The sequence below is a fragment of the Sorex fumeus genome, unplaced genomic scaffold, assembly GCF_029834395.1.
Source record: "Sorex fumeus unplaced genomic scaffold, SorFum_2.1 ptg000094l, whole genome shotgun sequence".
NCBI lineage: Eukaryota > Metazoa > Chordata > Mammalia > Eulipotyphla > Soricidae > Sorex > Sorex fumeus.
The window spans coordinates 804,029-819,321 of NW_026606151.1; the positions used below are offsets into that span (position 1 = coordinate 804,029).

Genomic DNA, 15,293 nt, shown 5'->3' on the forward strand with positions numbered 1-15,293 from the left:
CTCTTGGTCATGTGAGTTGCCTTGGGGAGGGCAGAGGGCGAGATCCTTCCCCTGTTCCCTAAATGACGGAAACTGAGGCTCAGAGACTTGCCCATGGTGGCAGGCAGGTGATCAGGGTACCCGGGCCCAGGATTCTGCCCCCATACCCCCAGCTCTGTTCCTGCTCAGGGTGGTCCCACGCCCCTGGGGAAGGGGCAGGCAGAAGGGGTCCACCCAACCCAGGTGGGAGAGAGGGTGGCTGGGGTCCTTCTGCCCCTCACTCTCATGCTCCCCATCTTTCTGGCTCCCACAGCTGCCAACATGAACCTGGATCGCATTGGGGAGCAGGCGGAGGCCATGTTTGGAATCGGGTGAGGCTGTGATTGAGGTGGGGGATGGTGGTAAGACCCCTTCTTGGGATGGTCTGGGGGTTGCAGCCTCCCCTCTGCCTGGCAAGCCCTGCACTGTGGATCCAGACATCTGTCTCTGAACTCTGACCATGCCCGCCCCCCCCCCCAACCCCGGGCCCCATATTAGGGCCTTGGTGTGAGCATGTTGGATTTGGTCCATGGAAGGATGTCGTGTCTTTGGCCGGGCAGAGGTGTGGGGGTTGTTGGGCAGAGTCCTGGGGTGGGGAGAGATCACCCCGAGTTGGAGGCTCTTAACTGCTTACTGCGGGCATCCGCTGAAGCCTTGGACCCCATCTCAGTAGTATTTTATTGTTTGTTTATGTTGGTTTTGGGGCCATGCCTGGCAGTGCTCAGGGCTCTTCTTTGGAGTGCTCGGGGACCATAGGGGGTGCCAGGGATTGAACCTTTGTTGGTCACATGCAAGCAGATGCCCTCCCTGCTGTATTCTTGCTCCAGCCCCAGCCTTTGGACCGGAAGGAAGGGGTGAAGGCAGGAAACCCCATGGTCTGAGGGGGGTCTTGAGGCAGGCTTCCCTCAGTGGCATTCCCACACACCTGGCATGGGCACTGGGGATCAGTGCTCAGAGTATCCAGGACAGCTCGGAAGCAGTAGGTGTGCACGCGACTTCGTTCACACATTGCAGGACAAGCCGCACTGGTGGGTGTGATTAATACCAGGATCTCCTGTAGCGAGAGGCGGAAATGCTCTTTTGTGATTTCGGTAACAACTTGGAGGTGATGAGAAAACATCTGAGATCTTTTCTTTTTCTTTTTGTTTTCGGCCCACACCCAGTGGTGCTCAGGACTTATCCCTGGTCCTGCACTGAGGGGGTCACCCTGGCAGTGCTTGGGGAACCATACGGGGTGCCGGGGATTGAACCTGGGTTGGCCACATGAAAGGCAAGTTCCCGGCACACAGTACTGTTTGTTTATTGTCTGTTTATTTTGGTTTTTATTCTGCTCCCCCTCCAATTTAAAAACAACAACAACGAAACACTAAAGCAATATTTTTGCCACGTCCGGCTGTACTCAAGTCTTACTTCCAACTCTGTGCTCAGGGATAACTCCTGGCAGGGCCCCCGGGACCAGATTTGGGGATTAAATCCAGGTCAGCCGTGTGCAAGGCGAGTGCCTTACCCTCACTGTACTATCTCTCTGGCTCCAAACCTGTGATCTTTCGGGGTGATGACGTCACAGGGGCCGCTCCGTTTTTTCCCATGGAATGAAGTGGGAATCTAGCCATGGAGGCTAGATCAGTGGTGAGTGAAAAGAGGCAGGCAGAGCTATAGTGCGGGGGGAAGGCACTTGCCTTGCACATGGCCGACCTGGGTTTCATCCCCCACATCCCATATGGTCCCCCAAGCACCAGCAGGAGTCATTCCCATGTGCAGAGCCAGGAGTCATCCCTGAGAATCGCCGGGGGTGGGCCTCCCCCCAAAAGACAAAACAAACCAAAAAAAGCGTCGTGCTCAGCTCTGTTCCAGCCCCAACCTGTGCCCCAGAGTCCCTCGGGGGTATCTGTGGGTCCCGTAGGAAGAGCCCCTCCTCCTGTTGCTTCATTGGGGGAGCCCGGGGAGGATCTTGGATGTCTCAGGGAATGGCTGTTTCCAAATGGGTCACGGCCCTGCCCAGGAGGCTGACCATGCCACTCCCGCCGCAGGAAGACGAGCAGCATGCTGGAGGTGGACGACGAGGGCGGCCGCATGTTCCTGCGCGTGCTCATCCACCTCACCATGCACAACTACGCGCCGCTCGTCTCGGGCGCCCTGCAGCTGCTCTTCAAGCACTTCAGCCAGCGCCAGGAGGCCATGCACACCTTCAAGCAGGTACTGCCCTCCTGAGCCCACCAGCTCCCCTGGCGCTCAGTCCACACTGGGCACAGGGAAGGAAGGAGCGCCGGAGCCATAGGGCAGCGGGGACACAACACGAGCTCTATCCCTGGCATCCCATAGGGTTCTCTGAGCACCTCCAGGAGTGATCCCTGAGCCCAGAGCCAGGAGTAAGGTCTGGGCGTCACTGGGTGTGCCACAAAAACAAACAAATACACAATAGTTAGTTTTATGCCTACCACCCACAGACTGGGGGATGGCAGGGCCCCCAGGAACACTGGTGGTGGGTTTGTGTTGCAACATTGTATGCACTGTAGCACTGTAGCGATTTCCTCAGGGCACCAGTAACGTATCCATTCCTCTTTGTCCCTGTCACGTGCTAGTGTAGCGCAAAGGTGGCTGCTCCCTCCTAGATCATGAAGTGAGACTTGTTACTGTTTTTTGCATATGGGATATGTCACAGGTAGCTTGCCAGAGGGTAGCTTGCCAGGCTCTGCCATGCGGGTGGGATACTCTCAGTAGCTTGCCAGACTCTCCGAGAGGGGCAGAGGAATTGAACCCGGGTCGGCTGCATGCAAGGCAAACGCCCTACCCGCTGTGCTCTCACTCCAGCCTGCAAACATTGTATGCCTGAAACAATTCCATTGTGAACAATTGTGGAATCTTTATTTAGAATAAATAGCTGGAGTGATAGCACAGCAGGTAAGGCGTTTGCCTTGTAAGTGGCCAACATGGCTGACCCGAGTTCGATTCCTCCGCCCCTCTCGGAGAGCCCGGCAAGCTACCAAGAGTATCTCGCCCACACGGCAGAGCCTGGCAAGCTCCCCGTGACGTATTCGATATGCCAAACACAGTAACAACAAGGTTTCCAATGGAGACGTTACTGGGCCCGCTCGAGCAAATTGATGAACAGTGGGAGAACAGTGACAATGACAGTGAAATATATTACAGACTAAAGCACAGAACAGTGAGAAGGGGGCTCCCCGCTGGGGCAGGTGATCGGGGCCTCTCAGGGCTCACATTTGGGGGCTTTTGCCCTGTTGAACGCTTTGAGGTGGAGGCTGGGTTTTGGCTTCTTGGTCTCCTTGCACCCTCAGTGGCCGCCTGTGTATGGCATGGCTGGTTTCCTGGCTGCAGTCAACCCCACGTGCCCCTGGCCGAGAGCGGTGGTTTGCATTTAGCAGCTAAGTCGGGCCTCTCTAGGTCTGGGCCAGCATCATGGAGACCCGCTCGATGCTGCCTGTCAGGTGGTCTTGGCCAGGGGCATTTTGTGGGTGTTTGCCATGTAGCATGTGCTGAGCACCAGACCGTCATGGCGTTTTCTCAGACGTGTGGTCTGCCTTCTTTATCTTGCGGAAGGGGGTTTTTGATTATTTATTTATTTATTTGCTTTTTGGGTCACACCTGGCAATGCACAGGGGTTACTCCTGGCTCTGCACTCAGGAATTACTGTGCTCAGGGGACCATATGGGATGCTGGGAATCGAACCCAGGTCGGCCACGTGCAAAGCAAACGCCCTACCTGCTGTGCTATCACTCCAGCCCTGGAAGCGTTTTTTTGTTTGTTTGTTTTTGTTTTTGGGTCACACCGGCGATGCACTGGGATCTCTTCTGGCTCTGCAATCAGGAATAGGGGCTGGAGCGATAGCACAATGGGTAGAGCATTTGCCTTGCATGCGGCCAACCCGAGTTCGACTCCCAGCATCCCATATGGTCCCCTGAGCACTGCCAGGAGTAATTCCTGAGTGCAGAGCCAGAGTAACCTCTGAGCTTTGCCAGATGTGATGCAAAAAAGCAAAAAAAAAAAAAAATCTAAAAAAATGCAGTCAGGAATTACTCTTGGCGGGGCTTGGCTGGGAGACCATATGGGATGCCAAGATTGAATCCAGGTTGGCTGCGTGCAAGGCAGGCGCCCTCCCTGCTGTACTATTGCTTGGCCCTGGAAAGGGGAAATTAGGTTCTACAGAGCAGGAAGGTGGCCCCTGGGGTGACTCCCAGGAATGGCAGAATGTTTTGTCCCATCTGGCTCAGGGTCTGAGTGAACAAGAGACTGGGAATGGCAGCGGGTGGCAGGAGTCAGCGGGTTACCAAAGTCAGTGCATGCCGGGCAGGCAGGGAGGTCTGTGGTCATCCAGAAGGGCTTCCTGTAAGTGGCATACTTAGGGCAGCACCATCCATGCTGAGTAGGCATTGGAGTTGGCTCAGTGCACATTAGTGGGGGCGGGAGGGGGCGACGATGGAGGGCTGGACCATGGTCAGCTGTGTGCCTCCACATGCGGTGCCCACGTGGGTGGTGGTGCCTGTCTCACCAGCCAAGCCTGTGCTCGGCCACCAGGTGCAGCTGCTAATCTCAGCCCAGGACGTGGAGAACTACAAAGTGATCAAGTCGGAGCTGGACCGGCTGCGGACCATGGTGGAGAAGTCGGAGCTGTGGGTGGACAAGAAGGGCAGCGGCAAGGGCGAGGAGGCGGAGGCTGGCGCGGCCAAGGACAAGAAGGAGGTAAGTGGGAGCCGGAGCGATAGGACAGCAGGAGGGGCACTTGCCTTGCATGCAGCTGACCCAGGTTCGATCCCAGGTTCGATCCCCAAATCCCCTGTGGTCCCCCAAACCCTGCCAGGAGTGATCCCTGAGGGCAGGGCCAGGACTAAGCCCCGCACACTGCCAGGTGTGGCCCCCAAACAAAAACAAAATAAAATAAAATGAAGCTGGGGCCGGAGCGATAGCACAGCGGGTAGGGCGTTTGCCTTGCACGCGGCCAACCTGGGTTCGATCTCCAGCATCCCATTTGGTCCCCCAAGCACCGCCAGGAGTAGTTCCTGAGTGCAGAGCCAGGAGTAACCCCTGAGCATCACTGGGTGTGGCCCAAAAGGCAAAAATAAATAAAATAAAATGAAGCTGAGGGTTAGGCTCCAAAAACCGGAGGACTTGTTCTACACACAGAGGGCCCCGATTCAACCCCCACGATTGCATGATACCCCAAGAATGGCCATGAGGGGGGCTGGAGTGATAGTACAACGGGTTGGGCATTTGCCTTGCACACAGCCGACCCATGTTCAATCCCCAGCATCCCATATGGTCCCCTGAGCACTGCAGGAGTGATTCCTGAGTGTAGACCCAGGAATAATCTCTGACTTTCCCGGTGTGGCCCCGAAACAAAAAACCAACCAAAAAAAGAAGGTGAGAGGGTGCCCCCTGGGCACTGTGTGGGGGGCCCTCCCTGACCTGTCCCCTGCGCCCCCAGAGACCCACGGACGAAGAGGGCTTCCTGCCGCCACCGGGGGAGAAGAGCAGTGAGAACTACCAGATCGTCAAGGGCGTGAGTGCGGGGCCTGGTGGGGGGGGGGGGGGGGCGGCCTGGAGGCCCCTGGCCTGCGACAAGACATCGCCCAGCCTGTCCCTGAGCCGTGAGAGCTGTCCTGCTAGGCCCCAGATGGGATGAGTCTAGCGCTGGGGGACTTCAGGGACTGACACCCGGGAGGCTGCAGCGGGTTCCGGGCCGCACGTGACAGATAGTCTCAGCCCTGCGCCTTCCTGTCCTGCTGGAGCTCGGCGGGGCCACGGGAGGGGCCTGGGAGGGGGACGGAGCCTGGGGCTCACCCTTGCCTCCTTCCCCGCCCCCCTCCCCAGATCCTGGAGCGACTGAACAGGATGTGCGGCGTTGGGGAGCAGATGCGGAAGAAGCAGCAGCGGCTACTCAAGAACATGGATGCCCACAAGGTCATGCTGGACCTGCTGCAGATCCCCTACGACAAGGTGCCCGTCAGCCCCCGCCTCACGCTCACCACTGCCCCTCTGCCCCCACACCTGGACCCCCGAGTCAGTGCCCTCCACCCGCTCAGTCCCATCCCCGTGGGCCTCCACTTAATCTCAGGTTGGCTTCTGACCCTGACCCCAGCTTCCTTCCCCTTCTCTGGCCTGATCAGCAGCATCTCCACTTCACTTAGTTAAAAACTTTCTTTGGCCAGGGGCTGGAGAGATAGCACAACGGGTAGGGCGTTTGCCTTGCATGCACCCGACCTGGGTTCAATTCCCAGCATCCCATATGGTACCCTGAACACCTCCAGGAGTAATGCCTGCGTGCATGAGCCAGGAGTAGCCCCTGTGCATTGCCGGGTGTGACCCCAAAACAAAATAACTAAAAATAAATCCCTTCCCCAAATTAAAAAAAAAAACTTTCTTTGGCCATTCTTTTATGTATCTGTTTTGGGGTCACTCACCCAGAGATGTTCAGGGTCACTCCTGGCTCTGTGCTCAGAAACCATTCCTGGTCGTGCTCAGGGGACCATATGGGTCCCAGGATCGAACCCGGGTCTGCTGCATGCAAGGCAAACTCCCTCCCCACAGTACTATCTCTCCTGCCCTGTTCCTGACCATTGTTGGGCTATCATGCAGTCTTGGGGGTTGACTCGGGGCCTCTGAGTGAAGAACGTGTCCTCCAGTTTTTGGAGCCTGACCTCAGCTCAGCTTTATTTTATTCATTTAATTATTTTTGTTTGTTCGGGGGCCATACCCACAGTCCTCAGGAGTTACTCCTCTTTCTGCACTCAGGAATTACTCCTGGCAGGCTCAGGAGACCATATGGAATGCCAGGGATCAGTCCTGGACCAGTTGTGTGCAAGGCAAACGCCCTCCCCGCTGTACTATTGCTCTTGGACCTCCTCAGCTTAATTTTAACCTTTGCCTTCCTGCCTGCTGACCTTAATCCATGTTGACGCTAATCTGACCCCAACCTCCATCCTCACTTTGACCCTAACCCTAGCCTGTCACCCTGGGGCCTCTTCCCCTGGATTGTCCCCAGGCCCACCCTAGTCCTGACTCCAATCTAACCCCATCTGGACCTTTCACCCTTCATTGCATACTTGACATATGCCAGGCCTTCCCCTGACCCCTGATGCCGACACCACCTCAGACATCATCCCAGACGCCCCACTCTTGACCCTTGATCCCCACTCACTCCAGCCTCCCCTCAACCTCTGACCCTCAACCTCCGACCTCAGGCTCAGCTTTCACCTTGAGCCTTGTGCTCCTGTTCCGTGCCCTCCCCCGCCCCATCCCCTGCCTGGGGGGCCAGTCCAGCACCGGGTCCCTGTTCTCTGTGCCAGGGCGACGCCAAGATGATGGAGATCCTGCGTTACACACACCAGTTCCTGCAGAAGTTCTGTGCGGGCAACCCCGGCAACCAGGCGCTGCTGCACAAGCACCTGCACCTCTTCCTCACGCCTGGGGTGAGGGGCAGCACGGCCGTGGGTGGTGGGGGAGGGTGGGCGGGCAGTACAGGGTGTCTCAGCATGTAGACCCCTCTCCGGCTCTGCCCCGCACAGCTCCTGGAGGCGGAGACCATGCAGCACATCTTCCTGAACAACTACCAGCTGTGCTCGGACATCAGCGAGCCTGTGCTGCAGCACTTCGTGCACCTGCTGGCCACGCACGGCCGCCACGTCCAGTACCTGGACTTCCTGCACACCGTCATCAAGGCCGAGGGCAAGTACGTCAAGAAGTGCCAGGACATGATCATGACCGAGGTGAGGGCCTGGGGGCCGTGGCATGGGGGGTGAAGGGGGCAGGGCTTGGGCATGGAGGTCTCAGCAGTGTCTAGCAGAGCTCGGGCCGTGCCTGGGACAGCTCAGGGACATGTCCCCTGTCTGGAGCCTGGGATGCGGCTCCCAGGGAGGTCACTTACCCGGCGAGTGTGAGATCCTGGGGCCTATCCCCAGCACCACATTGCAAAAGCAAAGCAAAAACTAGGACATCAACATGATCTGGGGGTACAGGGAAGGGATTGGAAGGGACTTCCTGGAGGAAGTGCCTGATGGGGCTTCTTTCCCTGGGGGTGGATGGGGCTTCCCAGGTGCGGATTTGGTGCCTCTCCCGGCAGACACAGCAGCATGGGCAGGGGAGGCCTCCCTGAGTGTGCAGAGGGACTGGTCCCCGTCTCCGAGATGCATGGGAGAGGCTGGGGCTCAGCTGGTGTCGCCCCATGCTCCCACTCACAGCTGACCAATGCTGGGGACGACGTGGTCGTGTTCTACAACGACAAAGCCTCGCTGGCCCACCTGCTGGACATGATGAAGGCCGCCCGGGACGGCGTGGAGGACCACAGCCCCCTCATGTACCACATCTCCCTGGTGGACCTGCTGGCTGCCTGCGCCGAGGGCAAGAACGTGTACACGGAGATCAAGTGCACGTCCCTGCTGCCCCTGGAGGACGTGGTGTCCGTGGTGACCCACGAGGACTGCATCACTGAGGTGGGCGCGGAGGGGTCCGGCGGGCGGGAGGGGTGTGGGGCGGGGCGCCGGCCTGACTCCCCATGCGTCCAGGTGAAAATGGCCTACGTGAACTTCGTGAACCACTGCTACGTGGACACCGAGGTGGAGATGAAGGAGATCTACACCAGCAACCACATCTGGACGCTCTTCGAGAACTTCACCCTGGACATGGCGCGGGTGTGTCCCTCCGCGGGGCTGGGAAGCCCCCAGTGGCTGGTGGGGTGGCCCCACACTGGTTCCCCGCCTCACGCTCCCCCACTGCAGGTCTGCATCAAGCGCGAAAAGCGCGTGGCGGATACCACCCTGGAGAAGTACGTGCTGACCGTGGTTCTGGACACCATCAACGCCTTCTTCAGCTCCCCGTTCTCCGAGAACAGCACGTCCCTGCAGGTAGGGATGGATGGGCAGGGGAGGGGGCCACCCTGTAGGACCACAGGGGCCAATGCCTAGGGCAGCCAGGAGGGAGCTCGCCTGTACCACGGCTGACCCAGTTTTGATTTTAAGCAGTTTTTGGGTGTTTTTAAAATTTATTTTATTTTTTATTTTTTTAATTTGTTTTTTTTTCTTTTTGGGTCACACCTGGCAATGCTCAGGAGTTACTCCTGGCTCATGCACTCAGAAATTACTCCTGAGGGTGCTTGGGGACCATATGGGATTCTGGGAATTGAACTGGGGTCAGCCGCATACAAGGCAAACGCCCTACCTGCTGTACTATCAGTCCATCACTCCAGCCCCCAATTTTTTTTTAAAATTTTTTAATGAATCACCGTGAGGTAAAGTTACAGACTTACAAACTTTCGTTCTTACATTTCATTCATACAGTGATCAAGTACCCATCCCTCCACCGATGCCCATTCTCCACCACCAAAGTTCAAAGTTCCCAGTGTCCCTCCTATCCCCTTATGTCCCCCACCCCCACCTTAAATTTTTTTTTTTTTTTTTTTGGTTTTTGGTTTTTGGGCCATGCCTGGTGGTGCTCAGGTGTTACTCCTGGCTCTGCGCTCAGGAATCACTCCTGATGTTGCTCAGGGGACCATATGGGAGGCTGGGGGTTGGAGCCAGATTGGGCATATGCAGGGCCAGCTCCCTACTCTCTTCGGTCCCTTTAAGTAGGTTTTTTATTTTTGTTTTTTTGTTTGTTTGTTTTTTGCTTTTATGGGCTGGAGTGATAGCACAGTGGGTAGGTCGTTTGTCTTGCATGTGGCCTACCTGGCCGACCCGGGTTTGATTCCTCTGCCCCTCTTGGAGAGCCCGGCAAGCTACCAAGAGTATCTTGCCCGCATGGCAAAGCCTGGCAAGCTCCCCGTGATGTATTTGATATGCCTCAATATGCCAAACACAGTAACAACAAGCCTTACAATGGAGACGTTACTGGGCCCACTTGAGCAAATCGATGAACAATGGGAGGACAGTGCTACAATGCTACAGTGCTTTTGTTGGGTCACACCCAGCAATGCTGAGGGATTACTCCTGGCAGTGGTGGGGACCATATGGGATGCTGGGAATCAAACCTGGGTTGGCCGCATGCAAGGCAAACACCCTACCCACAGTGCTATCGCTCCAGCCCTCCCTTTAAGTAGTTTTAAAGGAGGAGGAGGGTCAGCGGTCAGGTTCGGAGGCCCAGTGCCAGGACTCCCCAGGGCTGCCACGCACAGGGGGGTTGGGTGCGCACTCTTAGAGGGAAGGGACTGTTTCATCCCAGACTGGCCCACGAGCCCTGGCAACTGCTGGCGGACTCATCCCTCCACCATGCCCAGGCTCAGTGGGCCTGGGGCTGTGCGGGGTGGGGTGGGGGGTGCGGTGCCGGCTGCATGGGCCGTTTGCCTCTCGCAGACACACCAGACGATCGTGGTCCAGCTGCTGCAGTCCACCACGCGGCTGCTCGAGTGTCCGTGGCTGCAGCAGCAGCACAAGGGCTCTGTGGAGGCTTGCATCCGGACCCTGGCCATGGTGGGTGAGTGTGCGGGCGCTGCCGCTCCCAGCTGCCCCTGAGCTCGTGCGTCGGCGGCTCCCCTGCAGCCGTGAGTGCCCCGGCCAGGAGGGGCTATTCCTCCTCCAAGTGCTGGGGGGGGCGGGTCCCCCAAGTTTCCTGCTTCTGGGTGGCCTTGGGGGGATAGTGAGGGAGAGGGGAGAAAGAAGGTGGGGGCAGGAAGGAGGGGTCAGGCCCAGTCTGAACCAGGGGGATGGGCCCAGTCCCTGTGAGGGTGGAGGTGGGTGTCTGCATCCCACCCCAGCTCTGGGATTGATGTGTCTGGCCGGCTGAGCCCCTTCGCCCTGCATGTCCCCCACAGCCAAGGGCCGGGCCATCTCGCTGCCCATGGACCTGGACGCCCACCTCAGCGTACTGCTGAGCAGTGGGGCCAGCTGCGTGACGGCCGCTCAGCGCAACGCTGCCAACTACAAGGCCACCACGCGCACCTTCCCCCGGGTCACCCCCACGGCCAACCAGTGGGACTACAAGAACATCATCGAGAAGCTGCAGGTGGGCGGGGGGTCTGCCCACGCTCCCCAGGAAGTGGGCACTGGGCCAGGGTTGCCAAGACAGCCGGGAGTCCAGCAAGTGGGGGCCGGTGCTCGCAAAGGGGCTGGACCCCTTGCTACCGACTTTGCCTTCCCATTGGTGGGCGCCGAGCCCCTGCGGCAGGAGACTGGCATCTTCCCAGGACCCCTGAGAGCCTGGGGCTCGCTCCCCTGGCTCGGGGCTCCACCTGGCCCCAGCTTTGGCAGGGCCAGGGCCCTCCCTGGGTTCAGGGCAGTGGGGGTGTGGCTGGATGGGTGCCAGGAGCTGGCAGTGAGTGTCCTGCCCACGCAGGACATCATCACGGCCCTGGAGGAGCGGCTGAAGCCCCTGGTGCAGGCCGAGCTGTCGGTGCTGGTGGACATGCTGCACTGGCCCGAGCTGCTCTTCCTGGAGGGCAGCGAGGCCTATGTGCGCTGCGAGAGCGGGGGCTTCCTGTCCAAGTGAGTAGGGGCGGCCGGGTCGGCAGGTCACCTGCGGGCACCAGGCGGGGGTGGCCGGAGGGAGGTGGTGGGGGGCCTGGGGTGAGTGGTGAGCCTGCGTCCCGCCAGGCTGATCCAGCACACCCAGGAGCTCATGGAGTCGGAGGAGAAGCTGTGCGTCAAGGTGCTGCGGACACTGCAGCAGATGCTGACCAAGAAGAGCAAGTATGGGGACAGGGTGAGTGCAGGGGAGGGCAGGGCAGGGGAGGGCAGGGGACAGGGTGAGTGCAGGGGACAGGTGAGTGCAGGGCAGGGGCAGGGTGAGTGCAGGGCCGCGGGTGGACAGTGGGCGGATGAGCCATGGGTCAGATGGGTGGGGTGGACAGCAGGATGGATGGGTGGTGAGTGGGATGGATGGACAGCAGTGGGTTGGGTGGGGAGTGGGAGAAAGGGACAGCGGGCAGAGTGGACAGGTCAGACAGTGGGCGGTAGGGACAGTGGGTGGGTAATAGGCAGGATGGACAGACAGGACGGATTGTGGCGGTCTCAAGGTGGGTGGACAGAGGGCAGGGGCAGCAGGTGGGGTGGACCTGGAGTAGGGGAAAGTGGTCAGATGGACAATAGGCTGGTGGGCAGTGGACAGACAGGCAGTGAAAGGACCTGGCCAGGGGGTTCCAGAACTTTCGAGGTGATCCTTAAACGAAGGACTGTGTCTCTGTCCTCCCTGACCCCAGGGCAACCAGCTGCGCAAGATGCTGCTACAGAACTACCTCCAGAACCGGAAGTCCAGCTCCCGGGGGGACCTCCCCGACCCCCTGGGCACTGGTCAGTACTGTCCCTCCAGCTCTCAGGGGGACCTCCCTGACCCCAAGGGCACCCCCAACTCCATGGGCCCTGGTCAGTACTGTCCCCTCCAGCTCTCGGGACCTCTCCGACCCCATGGGCTCCGGTCAGTACTGTCCCAGCAGCATCTCTGGGGGCTGGGCCCCTTTACCCAGGCCACAGCCCCTCCCTGCCGTCCCAGCCCCACGGGCTCTCCCTGAAGTGGGTTTCCCCACCCCCAGGCCCGGACCAAGACTGGTCAGTGATTGCGGCCACCCAATGCCGGCTGGACAAAGAGGGAGCCACCAAGCTGGTATGCGACCTCATCACCAGCACCAAGAACGAGAAGATCTTCCAGGAGAGCATCGGCCTGGCCATCCGCCTGCTGGACGGCGGCAACACAGAGATCCAGGTGTGTGTTGGGGTGGGGGCGGGGTGGCTGGGGCCAGGTGTGGGGTGGGGGAGCCGGGGTCCGGGTGTGGGGGTGACGGGGAGCTGGGGTCCAGGATAGGGTGGAGAAGGCTGGGGTCCAGGCGTGGAATGGGAGAGCTGGGATCCAGGTGTGTGTGGGGGTAGCAGGGAGCTAGGAGAGAGGTGTGGGGAGGGGCGGGGGGCCGGGTGCTGGGTCGCTGCTGGGGTCGGACAGCCCCCTGCTTCAGCCGTGCTTGGCCTCTTCCTCACCCTCCTGCCTCCCATCACGCCTCTCAGTGCCTCTCAGTCTGCTGGTCCCTCCCGCCTGCCTCTTCCTCCTCCTCCTCCTCCACCTTCCGTGCCTAGCCCAGGCAGAGGTGCCCTCTGACGCTGGGTCCTCACACTTGTCATTTATTTCTTTTTGTGGGGTGGTTGGGTGGGGTGGGTTTTGGGGCCACACCGGTTGGTGCTCAGGGGGCTCCTTCCGGCTCTGCACACAGGGATCACTCCTGGTGGTGCTTAGGGATCGTCCCCGTGGGTCAGCTGTGTGCAAGGCAGGCACTTGCCTCCCCGCAGCTCTGAATCGGAGCTCGTCTTTTATTTTTTCTTTTTTTGCTTTTTGGGTCGCACCCGGCGATGCACAGGGGTTACTTCTGGCTCTGCGCTCAGGAATTACCCCTGGCAATGCTCAGAGGACCATATGGGATGCTGGGAATCAAACCCGGGTCGGCCGCGTGCAAGGCAAATGCTGTACCCGCTGTACTATTGCTCCAGCCCGGAAGTCGTCATTTCCTTAGGGAGCCTGCTTGGGGGCCCACCGTGTGCCCTGCACTGCTTTATGCCCTTGAGGAAAACCCCGGTTCTCGTGATGCTGAGACTTTGGGGGGCAAGCGCCGAGGTGGCTACTGTGCTGGGCAGCTAAGAGGAGAGGGAAGCTGGTGGGCTCAGGGGGGACGGGGGAGTGGCTGTTTGGGTGCTGTGGCAGGACAGGGCAGAGGGGCCGTCAGTCATGAGGCCCCTGGGGACCTGGGGGCATCACTTTTCTTCTGGGCGATGGAGCTCAGAAGCTCCAGCTGATGGGAGATGGGGGTCAGTCTTCCAGGGACCCTCAGGAAGCTGTGGGAACAGAGTCCGGGCCAAGAGCTGAAGCAGGAGGCAACCTGGAAGCCCTCTTATCTCCACCCCCGCCTTGGGGCCGGGGTTACTCTCTCCCTGTCCTTAGGTCTGGGTGTATTGGGGGCCCTTCTGAACCCCCTCCTTGTCCCAGCAGCCCATGACAGAGCCCTTGGGGCCTTACCAGGGCTGCTTAGAGCTGGTCCCATGAGGGGGCAGTGACCAACCCCATCTCTTCATCCCCCCACCCCCAGAAATCCTTCTACAACCTGATGACCAGCGACAAGAAGTCGGAGCGATTCTTCAAGGTGCTGCACGACCGCATGAAGCGGGCACAGCAGGAGACCAAGTCCACAGTGGCCGTCAACATGAGTGACCTGGGCAGCCAGCCACGGGAGGAGCGGGAGCCGGCCGACGCTGCTGCCAAAGGTCAGGGCGGGCGGCTGGGCGGGTCACCGCCGTGGGGAATGACTGGGGGGCGGTCCAGGGGGAGAAGGGGCCGGCTGCGCCTCACCAGGCCTCGCCCTTCAGGCAGGGTGGCCTCCTTCTCCATGCCTGGCTCCCCGTCCCGCTTCTCGCTGGGCCCCAGCCTGCACCCCGGCCATGAGGTGGGCGAGCGCGCACAGAGCAACGAGATGGGCACCTCGGTGCTGATCATGCAGCCCATCCTGCGCTTCCTGCAGCTGCTGTGCGAGAACCACAACAGGGACCTGCAGGTGTGCCCGCCACGCCCCCATGCCCGCCCCGCCCCCTTTGCCCCGCCACGCCCACTGGTCACGCCCTCCTCTGGAGCCCCGCCCCTGACACGCCCACTGCTCCGGCCCCATTCGGGCCCAGTACCAGCAGGCGCCTCCACCTTGTTGGGCCACCGAGCCTGCCTCCCCTGTGCATCCCCCCATGGGGCTGCCCTCCCCACCCCGCCCCACCAGACCGCCCCTCTGTGCTCTGCAGAACTTCCTGCGCTGCCAGAACAACAAGACCAACTACAACCTGGTGTGCGAGACGCTGCAGTTCCTGGACATCATGTGCGGCAGCACCACCGGGGGCCTGGGGCTGCTGGGGCTCTACATCAACGAGGATAACGTGGGTCTCGTCATTCAGACCCTGGAGACCCTCACCGAGTACTGCCAGGGCCCCTGCCACGAGAACCAGGTGTGTGTGAGGTGGTGCTGCAGTAGCAGCAAGAGTTGTGTGTGTGTGTGGGGGGGGGGGGCGGGGTGGAGGGCAGGGGGGTCCATAGACTCAGAGCCGGCTCAATTCTGAGGCCCTGTGCCCTGTGTCCCCCAGACCTGCATTGTGACCCACGAGTCCAACGGCATCGATATCATCACTGCACTGATTCTCAACGACATCAGCCCCTTGTGCAAGTACCGGATAGACCTGGTGCTGCAGCTCAAGGTGGGGCTGCGCGTGGGGGCGGCGGCGAGTGGGGGCACAGGGGTGTGTGTGCAGTTGCAAGACTGTGGTATGTGCTTAGGGCCTGGTCCCAAAGCAGCTCAGCTCCCCGGAAGGGCGAGTGGACAG

At 59.9% G+C, this 15,293-nt stretch overlaps 1 protein-coding gene across 3 annotated transcripts in view; it reads left to right on the plus strand.

Moving 5' to 3' along the window:
* ITPR3 (inositol 1,4,5-trisphosphate receptor type 3) overlaps window positions 1-15,293 on the plus strand; it is a 278,545-nt gene that overhangs the window by 41,043 nt on the left and 222,209 nt on the right. For all 3 annotated transcript variants that reach the window (XM_056132262.1, XM_056132261.1, XM_056132260.1), the window contains exons 24-43: window positions 293-350; window positions 2,049-2,214; window positions 4,552-4,716; window positions 5,459-5,533; window positions 5,845-5,970; window positions 7,320-7,442; window positions 7,539-7,739; window positions 8,211-8,462; window positions 8,535-8,660; window positions 8,748-8,873; window positions 10,317-10,437; window positions 10,775-10,965; window positions 11,296-11,444; window positions 11,553-11,661; window positions 12,158-12,248; window positions 12,488-12,657; window positions 14,024-14,198; window positions 14,301-14,485; window positions 14,721-14,921; window positions 15,057-15,167. In XM_056132262.1, the coding sequence (XP_055988237.1) occupies window positions 293-350; window positions 2,049-2,214; window positions 4,552-4,716; window positions 5,459-5,533; window positions 5,845-5,970; window positions 7,320-7,442; window positions 7,539-7,739; window positions 8,211-8,462; window positions 8,535-8,660; window positions 8,748-8,873; window positions 10,317-10,437; window positions 10,775-10,965; window positions 11,296-11,444; window positions 11,553-11,661; window positions 12,158-12,248; window positions 12,488-12,657; window positions 14,024-14,198; window positions 14,301-14,485; window positions 14,721-14,921; window positions 15,057-15,167 (2,921 nt within the window). The remainder of the gene's footprint in view (window positions 1-292; window positions 351-2,048; window positions 2,215-4,551; window positions 4,717-5,458; window positions 5,534-5,844; window positions 5,971-7,319; window positions 7,443-7,538; window positions 7,740-8,210; window positions 8,463-8,534; window positions 8,661-8,747; window positions 8,874-10,316; window positions 10,438-10,774; window positions 10,966-11,295; window positions 11,445-11,552; window positions 11,662-12,157; window positions 12,249-12,487; window positions 12,658-14,023; window positions 14,199-14,300; window positions 14,486-14,720; window positions 14,922-15,056; window positions 15,168-15,293) is intronic.